This window comes from Chaetomium fimeti (assembly GCF_033439085.1).
Source record: "Chaetomium fimeti strain CBS 168.71 chromosome Unknown B0H64scaffold_1, whole genome shotgun sequence".
Classification (NCBI taxonomy): domain Eukaryota; kingdom Fungi; phylum Ascomycota; class Sordariomycetes; order Sordariales; family Chaetomiaceae; genus Chaetomium; species Chaetomium fimeti.
The window spans coordinates 692,757-708,837 of record NW_026944329.1 but is presented as its reverse complement, the minus strand read 5'-3'; the positions used below and the strand labels follow the sequence as shown (position 1 = coordinate 708,837).

The 16,081-nt window shown below is 56.6% G+C and overlaps 4 protein-coding genes across 4 annotated transcripts; 2 read left to right on the top strand and 2 right to left on the bottom strand.

The window, feature by feature from the left end:
- Window positions 1-428: 428 nt before the first annotated feature.
- On the bottom strand, window positions 429-1,769 carry B0H64DRAFT_369288 (Bromodomain-containing protein; the record flags this gene model as incomplete). The annotated part of the gene is made up of 3 exons (XM_062802020.1): window positions 429-1,481; window positions 1,560-1,684; window positions 1,757-1,769. The coding sequence occupies 3 exons, from the start codon at window positions 1,767-1,769 to the stop codon at window positions 429-431; spliced, it is 1,191 nt and encodes a 396-aa protein (XP_062663494.1).
- Window positions 1,770-2,641: 872 nt separating this feature from the next.
- Window positions 2,642-3,722, top strand: B0H64DRAFT_369287 (Rad1/Rec1/Rad17; the record flags this gene model as incomplete). The annotated part of the gene is made up of 2 exons (XM_062802019.1): window positions 2,642-2,810; window positions 2,866-3,722. 2 exons carry the CDS (start codon window positions 2,642-2,644, stop codon window positions 3,720-3,722), a joined length of 1,026 nt encoding a protein of 341 aa, XP_062663493.1.
- A 2,912-nt stretch (window positions 3,723-6,634) lies between these two features.
- On the top strand, window positions 6,635-7,409 carry B0H64DRAFT_379574 (uncharacterized protein). The gene is made up of 2 exons (XM_062802681.1): window positions 6,635-6,745; window positions 6,804-7,409. The coding sequence occupies exon 2, from the start codon at window positions 6,825-6,827 to the stop codon at window positions 7,275-7,277; it is 453 nt and encodes a 150-aa protein (XP_062663492.1). The 5' UTR covers window positions 6,635-6,745; window positions 6,804-6,824; the 3' UTR covers window positions 7,278-7,409.
- A 665-nt stretch (window positions 7,410-8,074) lies between these two features.
- On the bottom strand, window positions 8,075-8,686 carry B0H64DRAFT_369284 (uncharacterized protein; the record flags this gene model as incomplete). Its single annotated transcript, XM_062802018.1, has 1 exon — window positions 8,075-8,686. One exon carries the CDS (start codon window positions 8,684-8,686, stop codon window positions 8,075-8,077), a length of 612 nt encoding a protein of 203 aa, XP_062663491.1.
- Window positions 8,687-16,081: the final 7,395 nt, after the last annotated feature.

Sequence of the window (16,081 nt, the reverse complement as noted above, 5' to 3'; positions counted from 1 at the left end):
AGCTTCTTGCTGCTGGATCCGAATAACCAAAGCGCTATGCGATTGTACTAAATATGACCTCCCTCCCAAGAAACAACCAAAGCCCAAGCCCACCCAGATCCCTCCCAGGGACTGTCCAAGACCATCGCCGACGCCAAAATCCCCCACACAACCACCCACCTCCTCCACGTCAACGCCGTTGAAAATGCAACCAAAGCCTCCCCGTTTCATGTCCTTCTCCCATCCCTTCCCGCGCGTAATGGCTAAAGATCCGCAACCCGCCTCCCCCGCCGACCAGCCGACCTACCCCGGCGAGGCTTCACGCTCGGTGAACCGCCGCTCTGGCCGGCAATACTACCACCCGCCGCAGAAACGACGGCAGGCAGATCCTCGACCATGACCGTTTCCTCCCCGCCGGACTTCTTCTTCCCCCCCGCCGAGTCCCCGTCCTAAGAGTTCTCGAGGTGCGACCACTCCGGGATGGCGCGGATCTGCTGCCACATGAACTTCTCGAGCTTGTTGGCCGACTTGGCGTAGGGGGTCGTCTCGTTGTTGTACTTGCGGCAGTTGTCGAAGATGAGCTTGGCGTCGCGGATGAAGTCCTCGGGCGTGTTGTACTGGTCCGCCTCGAGCTTGGTCTCCATGGTGGAGAGGTCCATCGGCTCCTTGATCACCTCGTAGTAGTCGAGCACCTCGTCCTTGTTGACGGGCGTGAGGAACGGCCAGCTCGACGGGTGGTTCTGCAGGTCGTTGAGCAGGTGCAGGAGTTGGTTGTAGTTGGGCCCGTGCCGCGGCTGGCGGGCGAGTTCGTCCATGTCGGGCGACCAGCCCGAGGCGCGGATCGCTTCGATGGAGAGCGGGTCGATCGGGGCGACGCCGTTCTTTTGCCACTGTTTTGGGGGCTGGTGGACGATGTGGGAGCGGGAGAAGGCCCGGATCTTGGCCTGGACGCATTCTTTCTGCTTGAGCAGCATGCGGCCCATTTCGAGGTAGCGGATGCGCGGGAGCATGGTGCACTGCATTATGGTGCCGCCTTCGTAGTCCTTGATATAGCCCATCCAGACCGACTTGTCGAGGGTGATCTCCTTAGTAAAGCCCTGCTTCTTAAAGTAGCCAATCGCGTAGTTATCTGCGTATGTCAAGAAATGCATGACGTCTGAGGTCGCCTTGACGTAGTCTTTGAGATGAGACATGAGATGCGCGCCGTAGCCTTTGACCTGCTGGTCGGACGATATGGCGCAAAAGACGATCTCGGCAAACTGGCGCCCCTTGAACGGCCGGTATGTGATGCCGCCAACCACCTCGAGCGGCTTCTTCACGATGGCGATGGACAAGTGGGTACGATCGTACACCAGGCGGGCTATGTAATCCTTCGGCATCTTCGGTAGTTGTTTCTGGAAAATGCACTTAAGGCCGGTGAGGATAATATAGCTGTCATGGTCGTTGTCGTTGTTGACCACTCGGAATTCGATCTCTCCATTGCGCTCTTCGATAACCGCAGGCTGGACGTGACAGTGTTAGTAAGAGGGTCCCATACGAGTTGTCGGAGGTGGGGCAAGAGAAGCCAAGGTTGGGCGCACCTTTTCCGGGAATGGGATTGCCGGCGTCTTCGCAGGCTTGCTCTCGGGCTCAGCAGAGTCGTCGTGCTTAACGCGCTTAGATATGGTCGGCGACGGCGGCTCGTCCGACGCCTTGCGCTTCCCCTCTGCGGAGTGTACGTTAGCGGGATTGTCTAGTAAATAAAAACATTAATATTATTTAAAAGTAGGGAACTCACTCCCGTCCTGCATATCGATAGAGCGCGGCGGTTCCGCGATGACAGAGTTGGCGCGGGGCGTGGATTCAAAGTCGCGGTTGATGAATGATGATGGGATGCGGAGAGGAGTGGATCTTGAATCCCCGGTTGCACCCCTGCCCGGGCCGAGCAGGGGCCACGTTTAGGCGAGCGGCAGCTCCTTGTCTCTGCCAAGCTTCAATGGGCGGGCTGAAGCAAGCAAGCAACAATCGAAAGCTGTCCAATTGACATTTCCAGTCCATTGACAGCTTGAGCACCATCACCAACTCGCGTCCTTCTTTCGGTCTTCTCGGGAGCTATCCATACTGCGAATTTGCAGCAACTCTCAGCTTCATTCAGACAACCCAATTTGCAGCACATGGATTCGTCACTGCATGAGGTCTGGCAGGCAGCAGCTGGCTCGCCCTTTGTCCCCACCGTTGGAAAGGACAGCCAATTCCTCGTCGCCTCGGTGCTTGTGCTTCTGGGTCTCGGGCTCGGTGGTGCATTTACTTTGAGTATGTTTGGTGCTCTCAATCCCCCTCGTTCTGGCAACCATTCCATCCTCCTTCATGTGCTAATTGTCTCAATTCAGACCGGTCAATTGTGAACCTGCCCGTCCTCGCCGTGCCCGCATCCCTGGCTCTTGCGTACGTCTCTCGCCCCCGTTCCGACTCGATTTCCCCAAAAACCGTCTAACAAAGTTGGCAGGTTTGGCGTGGTTTACATGTTCTGTGCGGTCGGAGTTTACGTCTAAGATACCCAAATCTCTCGTCGAGTCTGTACCGTAGCATTTTTCAAACACAAGTCGATTTTGCGCACTTCCAAGCAGACGTCCCCGTTGAGGCTTGTCACATTTTCCCCTCCACGCTCCCACATCACATCGTCATGGACACGCAAGGCTCTGCTCCCGCCCCTCCTATTTTCCGGGCTGTCGCCAGCTCTACGAGGCCGCTGTACCAGCTCCTCAAGGCGATCAATTTTACAAATAAGGTGCACGTCGATGTCACAGACAACGGCTTGAGGTTTGCGGCCGACCATGCTCGCGTCATGCAAGGTAGGCGCAACTATCTAACCCCTTAAGCCAAAGTCACCACGACTAACTGCGTAAGGGGTTGCCCATTGGACCAAGAGCCTCTTTACCAGCTACACGACGAACCTTCCCTCTCCCGCCACCCCCGCCGACGACGCCGAAGAAGATGACGAAGACGATGAAGTCACGCCCCCAACGTTCCAAATATCCCTCCCCGCCCTTCTCGAAACCCTCCAGATATTCGGCGCCGCCGACGCCGCGGCGCGCCAGGCCAAAGCCGACGTCGACCCCTACCGCAGCAACCTGCGCAACTACCGGTCCGACGCCTTCTCCAACCAGACGCTCGGCATGTCGGGCACCTGCTCGCTGGCCTACGCGCAGGAGGGCGAGCCCTTCAGCATCGTGCTGGACGAGGCCGGGGTCAGCACGACGTGCAACCTGACGACGTACGTGCCCGAGGCGCCCGACGACATCCCCTTCGACATGGACGACCTGTCCTTCAAGATGATCACGTCGGCGCGCTGGCTGCTCGACGCCCTCGCCGAGATGGCCCCGACCAGCCCCGAGAAGCTGACCATCGCCGCCTGCAGGGCCGAGCCCTACCTGCGCCTGACCAGCTCCGGCGGCCCGCTCGGCTCCAGCACCGTCGACTTCGCCAACGGCCGCGACCTGCTCGAGACCTTCTCCGTGGGGGCCCGGTGGGTGCAGACGTTCAAGTTTGATATCATCAAGTCCGCTAGCGAGGCCATGCGCATCGCGAGCAAGGTTAGCTTGCGCGGGGATGGGCAGGGCGTGCTCAGCATGCAGTTTATGGTGGAGGTGGAGGGGTCCAAGCCGTGCTTTTTGGACTTTCGGTTTGTGCCGTATGCCGTGTGTGAGGATGAGGGGGAGGATGAGGAGGAGGAAGGGCAGGAGGGAATGGATACGGAGGCATAGACGGATGGGAAAAGTAGTTTGTGATGGTGAAGCGCTGCTGGTTTTCGTTTGCGTGTCCCGATTCACCGTGTAGACTCGAGAGCTGAGAAACAGACAAATATACCGAGAGATTCGATTCGTCATAATCGCCTTCGATGAGACCCCGACGCCGTTCCCGTGTTTGCTTGTTTCGGCGGCCTTAGCGAGCGGGCTCTGAATACACGTGGCAACTGGTCGAAGCCGGCGCTGCTGCCGCCGGGAACGACTCCACCACCAACGGCAACATGGCGATGTTCCGGTTTGAAGTGGGACCGACTTGCTTGCCCTACGGTTTCTTCTTATCCACATGGAACCTCCTCCCTTGTATTTCAGAACCTACACAGCAACGAGCGCTCCCCTGGTCGTTCAACGCCAGAACCGACCGAACCTCTAACTGAGCCCAGGAAAAAATGACCTTGCTAACTTACCTTTTTTTTTCTTTCTTTTTTTCCAAAGAGCAAGTCATGTGACCCGTGAATGGCGAGAGCCAACCTTAACGGAAATTTGAAAACGTTAGCCAAAGAGCTTCCGTCACAGAGACGGTCTCAATATATCAAGTGGTTAAACCTCCACCCATTCCCTTACCCCTGTTTAACCAAACGAGGTGGGAGAAGTGGGCTGGACTCAGCGAATGACGATAACGATTTATGACAAGCGCTCGCGAACAAACCAACGGGTTAGGTTCTGTTGGAGGCCGGTGGACCTCCTGCATCACGTGGTGAGCGGGGCGTTGTTTGGGCGGAGGCAAGGTTTTCAACCAGATTCCAATCATCAATGGATCTCTGAGCTTAGCATTATGGATGAAAGCGAGCAGTTGATCAGGGAACCCTCCTCGACAACGAAATCCGTGTGGATAGGTACTCTTTGCAGCCTCGGGGATGTGTCGAAAATCATTCAGACATGAAGTTAAGGCTTGTCGTTTTTTCCGCGGAATGTCCTGCATTCGAAACAAAACCTACGATATAAACGCCGGGTCGAAAGCGTCAGTAAAGGGGGCACCAGCATCTGTCACGGCCTCATTACTCTGTTGCATAACTTGGGTTTCGGCGAGATGCGTTCACTGAGAACTCCCCGGGTTGCTGCCGTTTATTAACAACTCCATTGTCGGGGATCAATCTCCCTTCATGTCCCCACGTGTCATGTTTGCGAGCTACGCCAGTTTCCGATTCCAAGAGTTTGCTCCGCCAAGGGTGTGGCGAACTGGTCTGACATCCGCTCATGGCTCCGCATGATGTTCATGGTGTCTGCTCATCCGGTCCTCCATGATACGTCTAGGGGTCTGGCTAGCAGTTAGTTCGCTTGTTTTTCCCATCTTAATCCGTGACGTGTGCGCTGATGAGTGCATGGGGGACAAATCCTTGCTCGACGAGGTGACTGCCACCCCTCCTTACCACCCTCGTGCATTTGCGTTAGCCTTTCTATGCCGCCCGGTTTCCAACGAAGGCGATTTCTATGCACCTGTCGATCCGGGCTCACCGGTTTATGTCTAGGATGCCTATCTGCGGCACTCGTTCCATTTCCAGTTCCTTCAATAGATCTCGGCGCCTCTCTTTGCCGTCTCCCCCATTCCCGTGCAGCTGCCAAGGGAAGGGGGAGGTTAACACAGCCGCCGAGTTGGGTCTTGTTGGTTATGTTGTGGGTGGGACAGTGGCAATCTTGCTCACCGGCTGAAAAGCATCCTGGCAGCCGGTTCTGTTGGTTCTTTCTGCAGCTCGCAGAGTGAAGGAGCATGTAACCTTTCATCGAAACCTTCCACCCAATCGAATGGGCATGTGAAGAGTGACTACCTAGATACCTATCCAAGTACTTCGGGCCTTATCTGAGGATGATGGAATTCATGGCAATTTCGCACAAGTCAATCAACCAACAACAAGCAACGGAAAGAAAGGTATGGGCTGGAAACTTTGATAAGGAAGGGTAGACGAACAACTGGCATGATCAAGGAGATCGGGAGAAGACAGAAAGTACAAGCCACTAATCTCAACAACCGGGATTGATTGATTGTTTGAAGTTTTCGGGTCTTCTCAACAGGTTTGTGAATCAAGCGAGACCAATTACTAGTAAACACCACCATCAAACCGTCTCAGGCGTCTTGGTCGGCTCAGCGGTTTCGACCCCCTTTCTCTCATCTCCATTTCCCTCTCCAGTCTCACCACCAGGCTGGGCAGGCGCCTTGCATCCACCAAGAGCTGGGCACTGATACGTCCAATAACACTCGCAGTGGTTGAAACACCAGTTGTCGTCTGTTGTAACCCACGGGCCATCGCACCATGTGTTCCACGCGTTCACGCAATTGGGGGTCAGCCCGTCGGTGCAGTTAAGGGTCCAAAACCGTTTCATCAGCGCGTGAGCCGGATTGCGAGATGTGCCGGGTGAGCCAACTGGTGCTGCGAGCAGCGGCCGAGCGCTCAGAGCAAGGCCAACGAGGTAGAGTGCGGCGCCAGTCTGGAATGAGTTGGAGTGATTAGCGTACTGACTGTAGTATGTGTGAAAAAATGACCCAAATCTCCTACCTTCATTGTTCGTGGAGGGAGCGGTTTTAAAAATGCCGGCTGTGGTGGTGAATAGCTGGATTTGTTCGAAGAGATGCGGAGGATTCCTAACGACAGCCATCCACCAAAGTGGCTCAATATTTATACCTGAATTTGGACACTCTAACCGCCAATGCATTGTGATTGCGGCAACTCCAACATCCGGGAACTTTCGCAGCAGAGCCTGGTTCAAGGACTTTGCCAGTTCCGTACATCGACATGTTGAACATCCCGGAATGATGGGTTGGACCCGTTGGCTGCAAAGCAGATGCAGAACCGAGTCGATGGCTCAATAACGAGACTCCCCGGGTGTCCTTACCCGTGCACAATGACCGACATAGAACCAACTGCTTAAAGAAAGCGAGTCCTGCCCAGGCCCAATTCCTATTCCGTCACTACCTTCATCAGTGTCGGTCTCGGGCTTCGGCAAACGATTAAAACAAAGCTTCCCAGGCTACATACTGAAACGGAGAAGTAAGCAACTGTATTCACGAAGCCTGGGCGCTTGAAATAAGTGTACTTACCTACCTAGGTGCACCATACAGACCCCGCTATGGAACCTCCCGCCAACACCAACCCGCCGGGCACAAACGATGCCCTCACCGAATCCGAACCTGCTGCCAGCGACGGCGGACGCCCGACCCAGCGCTGGACCGTGGACGGGTACCCAATCGTCGACGGCAAGTACCTCGACCTCTCCGCGGGCGAGCTCAAGACACACGTGGCTGGTGTGGACCAGTTCAGGGGCGGCCCGCCGTCGGTCTCGGTCTACTGGCAGAACCGACTGGCCTCGGGCCGTGGTGACCAGTTCCTGGTAATTGCCAAGGTCGTCACACACGTGAGGGACCTCACCGAGTACCTGGCGCGCGTTGGTACCTTTCTGGGAAAGGGCCTGTGCAAGGTATGCTCGTTGAATGCGACGCGCTATGAGGTGTATGTGGTTGTGTCGTCGGAGCTGTCCGAGGGGGGATTTCGGGAGGCTTTGGCGAAGGATGGGCTTTTGTAGTAGGATGTTGTCCCATTTTGATTTAGTTGTATGTGGCGGATGAGCCGGCGCTATATGTGGGAGAGTGCGATATTCTAATATCACCTGAAGTCGATCTAATACGTGATAACAAGTGACTCTATTAACAGCCTACGTCCTTTATGGTTCATCAAGCTTAATGGCCTAAGCTACAAACACCAACACTAGAGAGCCGACATTACCTAAATGACGGCAACAACCCACATCATGCTAGAAACCAACCCGCACCCAGCATCCCAGCACCGAACCCAGCGCAATACAAACAACACAGGAACCACACAAGACGAAGAAGGACACAAAGCTTATACAATCCTAAACACTAAACTCCCTCAAACGACATCTCCCACACCAACGCAAGCCCATCACTCGTTGACGAGGGAGCTTAAAGCTTCCTTAGCAAAAACAATTATACTTAAATCATAGTCGTACTATGTATTGAGACCCAGTTCATGGAACTTGTTGTCTACCTACCTTTTGGCTCTACCGAAACATTCTTCCCATTGGCAGGCAGAGGTGGTCAGTGCAGTTGAGCAATGCAACGTCTTTCCCGTGTAAGTGGCCGTGGTAGCCCCAGATGCCACACAGGGAGGAAGAGAGAGTACGAGTATAAAAGGCATCTCTCCTCCTCCCACTGATCACTTCCAGCTTGCAGACCGCAACCCTACACCACTTACAGACTTCGAGTCTCTCCTTCCCCCTTTTTTGGTGTCTACCTCTTTCAGTCTTTCTTGGTGCCTCCCGTCCAAGTCCTGACCATAGCATGCCCGCCCGTACGTCTCCTACAGCCCGTCGCCCTCCAAATTGACGCCACCACACGCTGCGTCCTGGAGATCAACATCCCCATCCCACTCCCTTACCGCCTTGACCCGCAACTGCCCGCGCCTCCCTACATCCTTGACGACAAGAACGACAACGACAACGACAACGACAACGACAACGACAACGACAACGACAACGACAACGACAACGACAACGACACCACCACTCCCGAGGCCTTCCGCGACACTCATGTCCAGCCCCTTATCCGCCGCCTGATCCCCCAGATCGCAGCCCACCTGTTCGGCTCGGTCGTCGTCCCGGATGCGGGGTGACAGCTCCGACTCGGACCCTAACCATCTCGGCGGCCGGCTTCTCTCCTCCTGGGACGCCAGCATCGCCAGGGGGGTAATAAGCAGGACGACTTTGACCTTGCCGGCCGCGGGTGGTGATGGCGCGACCGCTTCGGGGTGGAATACCGCGGCGGCGCCGTGCACGCGTACAACGAGTTCGTCGACGCCGTCCAGGTGCTGCACGTATTTCGCTTCTATCTCGTTCGCGGCGTCGGCGCGGATGCTGCGGCGCTCGGGGCTTCCAATCCGAGGGTGCTGCGGTTGGATGTGGTGGAGGGGCATGTTGACGGCTGCGGGTGGAGGCGGTGGCAGGGTCGGGAGGGGGGGGGGGGTGGCGTTTGAGGTGAGGGGATATACCGAGGCTATGAGGAGGACGTATGTGAATCCGATTGTTGCGTGGTTGATGGAGGAAGGTGAGGAAGATCGGGCGCTTGGTGCTCAGGGGAAATCAGTTGAATAAAGATACTTGGGTACCTACTTGCCCTTGCCGAGGATCGAAGCTCACCTTCTTTAACTATCTTTCATAAAACGAGGGAAGATACTCGCAGTTTTGGGCTTGGAACCCCCAGGACTTTGACCAGCGAACGATTTCATTCCTCCTTCCCAGAAAAGAAAAGCCCCACAGGGGAGAGTGGACGGGATCCTCACTTTTCAAGTAGGTATGGTCGTATGTGGTGGTTGCGAGGACAAAAGATGGTTATATTCGGGGTCGTTGAAGCCGCAGGGGGGATGCTCCTTAACCAAACACAGCCAGATAGCAACGGCTTTGGTTAGTTGGCTTGGAATATTCGGTCCACGAACACTGGCTGAAGGTGTTGCTCATGGACTTGCTCTGCGAGTACCCCCCGAGACGATCAATCAGCTTGAGCACCGAGGGTGGATAGCGTGAGGTAGGTAGTTATAGTTGATGCGGTCCCCAGTTGGGCACAGCGGGAAGAAAACCCATGCATTTCCGAACATGCCGAAGCCGCACTACCAGCCCGAGTGGGATAGGTGCTTTGCTCTGTACGCCCTCATGCCAAACGACACCGACACCCGGAATCAATGTTATCAGCCATTGAGCATGGAGCCTTACTAGGAATCAGGAGAGGTGGGCTGGTGACAATGAGTTTTCCAAGTCCTCCCGGCTACTCTCCTGCTAGTCGGCATGAGAGACGACAAAATGCAAGGGCGTATGTACTTGATAAGGCACATCGTACGCCCACCCGGGGAGCTCCTCGATCTTATCCCACCACCTCCACCAACCACGTCCTCCATGGGGCCGGCCATTACCTATGGCACACGCAACAGCCCACGGCTAAAAATACCAACTAGAGAGACGGGAGGGGATAGGAGGCATGAGAAGGGGGAAACGTATTTGCAAGCCGGCTCCGTCCACTCCAAACTATCTCTGCCAGTATCAGTTCGCAGACCTACCTACCACGGAAACAAGCGTCCGAGATGAGCCAAAAGTTCCCGCCTCTTATGGGCCATCCCGGTGAGTTATGTAGACCGGTCGACGCCCTCCACCTACTTACTTTGAAGGGTAACAAGAGTTAAGTTAATCCCTACAGAGCATCCGGTCATTTCTGTTTCTATATACACGGGCACACACAAGTACCGCACAAGAACAGCACTACACACAGCAGCGCCGGCCGGGCGGGCTGCAACCACAGCTGAGTGAGCCGAGAGAAGGGGCGGCGCGGCGGGAGAAAGGAGAAAAACAACATGAGCGCTAGAGAAACGGAGGCGGGGGAGACAACCTGCCAGCAAGCTAGGCCATGCAACTCCGACGAGACTCGACAAATCCCCATAAAGACCTAAGCCGCATTTCCCTTTCTAGACCCCCGTCCCGATCATCGAGCCACTTCGGCATCTAGGAAGGGGGGCGGGCGACCCAAGGGGTTGGTCGAGGGCGTGGAGGAGAACGCCGCCTAGGCAACGAGCGGCAGAGGGGGATTTTGCTTTGGTTGGAGCGGCAGTTGCCACAGGGTCGGGACTTGTTGTTCATCGGTAGACGGCTGATTGATAGCTGTACGTCTTTTCTTCGTCAGTCTTCGGTTGTATCCGTGGTTTACTCCATAGAATGAGAGAATGAAGTGTACGAGACGGGGAGTCGAGAGCAAAGGGAGCAATTCACAACGCAATACACATTTACTGAGACCTTGGAAGATCCTTTCTTCATAGCTCCCTACGAACGATAAGAATGACCGCCTCCAACCGGACAGCTCTTCCGTCACCCGCCCTCAACTGTGGCGCCGACACCGGCATGCCACTGGCCAGATCGTCGACAGCGCTCAGTCACCCGCGTGTCAAGTGATGCGGACGGCGACGCACTAGTTCGAACCTTTTCAGCCCCGGCCCAAAGCCATGCACACATGTATGCAAGCGATCCCGATGCTCCATTTTCTTCCACCCGCGGTGAGACGGCGCGTATGGCCAAAGACCAAAGAAGCAAAGGCACGTCTGAAACTAGACAGCGGAAGACCTGGAGGCGTTGTGGAGGCACCTCAGGGCTGACGATGTGAAACTCCGTCTCACTTTCCGCATTTCTCCACGCGTGAAGCGAGGCTCTGTCCAATTCCCGATGGTTTGGGCCGACCACCTGCCACCTGCCGGGTTCTGGGCCCTGCGTGCGGCTCCGAGTAGACAACCTTCGCGCCGTCTCGCTCCCGATCTGCCAATGGAAAATCTTTGCGAGACGTAAAAGGTGGTGTCCTTGCACGCGGAGTCGGGATCGGAGACGTCTAGACGGGTGTCAGCTCGTGGCGTGGAACTTGTTTCCTGCTTTGGCGCTTATATCAGCGCCGCCCTGGCACGCTGCCTCTGTCTGACTCGCGTCGAGGAATGGATCAGCTGGTTATATCGTCGACGCGATCGCCGCGGAATGGATTTTGGGTTCTCCCTAGGCACGTCCTCGTATTTGTTTAAACCGCCCCATCTTACGGTTCATTCCCTCGACATCTTCTGGGGTATACCGCTGGACAGGCATCGCACGATGGAGAACGGCAACTATAGCGATCTCGAACGGGATGGAAATGATACGCCAAAGGAAACCCGGACTTGCCTGCCACTCGGCTTGATCAAGTCGTCGTTCGGATCCTTGGCCCGCTGTTGGGGCCCCAAGCAAGGCGGCCAGATGCCCGACCCTTTTGAGAAAAAATATGTCCACAAGCCGACACACGCCGCGTCGTCATTTCTCAAGACAGCCACATCAAAGGACATGCAAAACGCGAACGCCATCCTCTGACACCCGCTGTCACTTGGTCACCGTCGTCAGCATTGATCAATCAACAGCCCTCGGGGTCGTCGGCGTGGGACTTATGTGAACCAACACCGGCCGAGAAAACCGGCGAAGGACTCGGTGAAACGAGAGCAAAAAAGCCCGGAAGGAGGAGAGAAGGGGGCCACAACAGTGGCCGAGTCAACTATATTCAACGGTGGAAAATGGCACAGCGGGCTCAGCGGGCGCTGCGGATACGGCGGGGCTCGGGGAGTTGGTTTCACGGTTTGCGGATGAGGCACTTGCCGCGGCGGCGTCGAGTTCCCACGGGCTTGTCTCCGGGGTCGGCCGAGGGAGGCCGGGGCGCAACAAGGCGCAACAATGGGGGCCGGCCACTCCCAGTTATACATAGCAGCAGCAGCAGCAGCAGCGGAGCAACAGCAGTCAAACCTCTCCCGACCGGGCGGGAAAAAGCAACGGTGGAACACATGCGGGAGCGGGTTGGAGGTGCGGGCGGCTCTGTCATATTCTCGGCTTTGTGTTGGGTCCGCCGATCAGATGCTGCAGAGCGCCCCAGAGGGTCGCGGTTTCGGGCCTTGACTGTTGGTTGGGACGACATGTGAAGGCCAATGGGCATGGGGACCAGAGTGATGGGACTGTCTCTGATAGGAAGTTGCTGAGTCGAGGTGCCGCATGAACAGATCCAACAGCGAGCGGGTGGAGACGTCCGGCGATTTGGTTTTGCACAATTGAACCGAGTCATCCGTGGCGAAGTCCCAGGTACCGATTTTTTGAAACAGCAGCGCCATTGGTGCGCCGTGAAAGGATCTTATCACAACCATGCTGCCATGCTCTGAGGTGAGAGTTCCCGGGGTGCCGGGCATGGGAGAAGTGGAGGTCCGACAAGAAGAGACCCATTTTGGCGCGGCCGCCTCTCATCAAGGCCGCAGACTGGGCGAGGCTCGTTGCTCTTCTCGAGGCGGAAATTGAGGATGACGGCCGCTTCGTCCAATGCGGAGAGGAAGCGCGCCTGAGCGCTCGGTCTCACGGGTGCCCGGGGGCGGCTCTCATTGAACGGCGTTTTCGACGGGGATCCTTCGCCCGGTTAGTTACACAAAGCGGCGCCGGAATGAAGCCGATGACCTCATCGAAACAGTCTGCTCGTGATGGCCTCTTATTTTCCGAGAAGGAGCGCTAATGGCATCGCATCTTCGCCCGCACAGGCTTGGTGGACGAGGCGATATCACGTAACGTATCCGAACAAATTCATTAGTTGCTTGGTACGATGTCGCGGCAACGGTGAATTTCCGGCGGAAGTTCAGGGAGAGGAGACCGGGGGGTTGACGCTAACAAGGCCAATACCAAGCGGCCATGGATGGTGTTGAGACTTGGCCAACGCTCCTCGACGTTGCACCGAGGCAACAAGGCTCGCAAGGCCAGGCGAGCGTCTGGTTTTCCCCATCCACGTTAGTGGCATGATAACGAGCCGGGGAAGGGGAGGCTTGCTGCTATGGTGAGACGCGAGGACGCATGCACACATGCACGCATGGTCGGCTGTCGGTGGTCGGCGGTTGCTCGTGGGCCTTGCTCAAGCGCCATCAGGATGCGCACGCCGACGAAGGTGGAGAGCACCGCCGCAGGATGACGGCTGCCCTGGGCAACACAGGCACGAACTGGACCACAAGTCAGGAACGCGGCTCTTGGCCGCCGCAGTCTGGTCCAGGGTCTCGAGACGCTGTTCCCGATCAGGTATGTGTGGTGTTGGGTTGTGGCGAAGCTTCCCGCTTTTGCGCTTGCTGCTCGCCATCTGCTGCTCTGGTTGGCTGCGGCGGCTGGGCGCATGCACCGGCGCGGCAGTTGCAGTCGAGATGGTGTGCAGCTCGCACCAAAATCCCAGCGGGAAACTAGGACTGGCGGCGGGTGACTTGCGATGGTCCGGGCGATGCTCGGCTCGATTAACTTTGTTGCCTGGAGGAGGGAAACTGCCGCTCAGGCACTCCCGGGCAGGAACGAAACGACGGTTGCGATCTGGAATCATGCTCATCATCGCGGCCTACACTAGCCAACTACTGCATTAGCATGTTTGGTTTGATCGAGCTGTGGCGGAGATAAATCCTGGCCCCGGTCGCCGGAGGAGCATTCTCTGTCGGATCATTGGGCCGATAATCGAGAGACCGGCCTGGGGGCCGCTGGTTTTTGTCTGAGCTTGTTTGATGAGAAAAGCCACACTCGGATTTTGAGTTCGTGGGGGCCGATTTGGGAGGTCCAGGAATGGTCCGGGATGGCGGAGAGTCGGGCGATAAACCCTGGTGAACACACTTGGTCATCACCCGCCCGCAGGGAGCTAAACTCATTAGCGTCTGAGGACCCCTCGCAGTGCCCCCCTCAACCCTGGCGGGCGTGAAGAGCGTGCCTGGAGAATCCACTCCACGACAATGGAAGCGACCTTGAACCTCCGAGTCCAGTCCTTCCACGTGCGCCTGATGAGACGGACTGGCGATTCAAAGTTCGGAGCCGTCTCCGCTTCCTTTGCTTCAGGGGCGATGGTGCGTCAAAAAACCCGCCGGTGGAGATAACCAAATACACATCCTAGTATCGAGCGTAGAGGCTACCCATTGGCTTTCATCAGCGCCATTTCTCTGAATTGTCAGTGTTTGCTTCTGCTCAGGTGCTCATTCTGTGGGTAGGTGGTTTATGTTTGGAAATTGCTGACTATCAAGGGCGGCGGCGGGGAGTGGTGTGCTGTGGTGCTGAGAGAGCGCCCGTGGACCGGCTGAATTGGGGAAGTTGTGTCCAGATTCGGGCACTCAGGTCACTCGGGGGCTCGTGCACAGTGCGGCCCGTTCGGAGGAGAACTCGGCCGCTAACGCCGCTAAGCTAACCGAGCAGGGTGAGTTTCCCCACTGATCAGATCTCCAACGGCGGATTCGGCCAGTGCGGCATCCCCAGGCTGCCGAGATTGCACACTGTCCACTTGGTGCGGGGCACCTGGGCAGTTCCTGCCGCCCTGCAGAGAAAGTACCTTGCTCTCCCGCTCTCGTCTGAACTTCAGGGCCAATCCATTGAAACAAGCCCTGAGTGCAGCGGGAGCTCAGCCCCTGCGGTCTCCATTTTCATCATCGAAGATCGACGCGGCATTGTTTCTGGGTTGATACACGGCAGTCCAAATCCTCATTCCTACCATCAGACCTCCGTCCTCATCCTTACTCATCACGCATCACTCATCAACCCCGATAAATACGGATACCTACACGGTAATCCGACCGATAGCCGGGGCCGAATGGGGTTGCCGGCGTTAGGTTGGTGATTGGTGATTGCAGTGCGCTAGTTGGGAGGGAATTCGCTACTGCCCGCACATGGAGGTCACGGCGCAATCCGCCCCTGCCATGACTTCCATTCCATGCTCACCGTGCCTTCGCGGCGCTTGGGATGGAAGCAGCAACCCATTGAGCCATTGAGCCATTGTCCCGCACAAACCCGGGCTGCCCCGACCTAACTGACTGATCAACCGACCAACACCGAGCCCGATTCGTGTTTCTCGCAACATTTCCTCGCTAGTTCAGCTCTCAACTTCTCCCAACAGCATAATGTTGGTTGAGACTTATCATCACGGGTTCGGCCTGGACTAGCTTGGCTCGTCTTGCTGTCTTACTTTACATACCAAGTATGGGCAACAATCAATCACAGCCCAGGAACTGCCAGTAGTTAAGCTGCAACACCGAAAAAGACCAAGAGAAGCCACCGTCTCTCTCCACTCCAAGCCGAGGTCACCTCACCCCGCAGCAGGGGGGGCATGAATGAGCCAGAAACCCAGAACAGAGTTCCTTGCTCATTCATCCATCCATCCATCCCATAACGTCTTTTCTGTTGCCTGCTTGCCAGCTGCGCGGATCCGATCGAGCGCCGGGGCAAGCCAGGCACAACGTCGGGTCCTTCCTCCTGCTGCAGGATGCTGTGCGCGATCGCAGCGGGATCGTGTGGGCAGTCAGTGCGAGACGACTCAGACGACAAGGTCTGGGTGGGCGAGGGTGAGGAAACAAGGATCACTGCCGCCTTCTCCATCAGGTTACGCGTCGATCACTCCATCACCGGGTGATGCCCCTCCCCTCTCCCGGGCAGCCGGCACTGACGCCTCGGCGCAAATCGATGTGTTTTGTTTCTTCATGGCTTGCTCCATTGAGGGAGTCGCCATCGTCGTCACCATGGCTGCCGTTGCGGTTCAGCTCGGCGTATAGATGACACAGCTTGACCACAGCTCCTCAGACGTTTCGACGGCGAGGCCAGATGGTTGGCCAATTGCGGCACTGTAAAAATAACTAACCAGCGTAAGAAGCAGAGAAAGCAGCAGGCCAGGTGCGTGCGGGAGCAGGCCACCAGGCTCAAGCAGGCATGGCAGGGTCCCCCCCCTTCAGCGCCCGCACCCATCACTCATCGCTTCCTCCTCTCCTCTCACCCCCGGTGCCCCATCGCTCGCT

What these genes read in the sequence shown, in the direction of transcription:
- B0H64DRAFT_379574 (XM_062802681.1), top strand. Translation starts at nt 6,825, where the DNA reads ATGGAACCTCCCGCCAACACCAACCCGCCGGGCACAAACGATGCCCTC.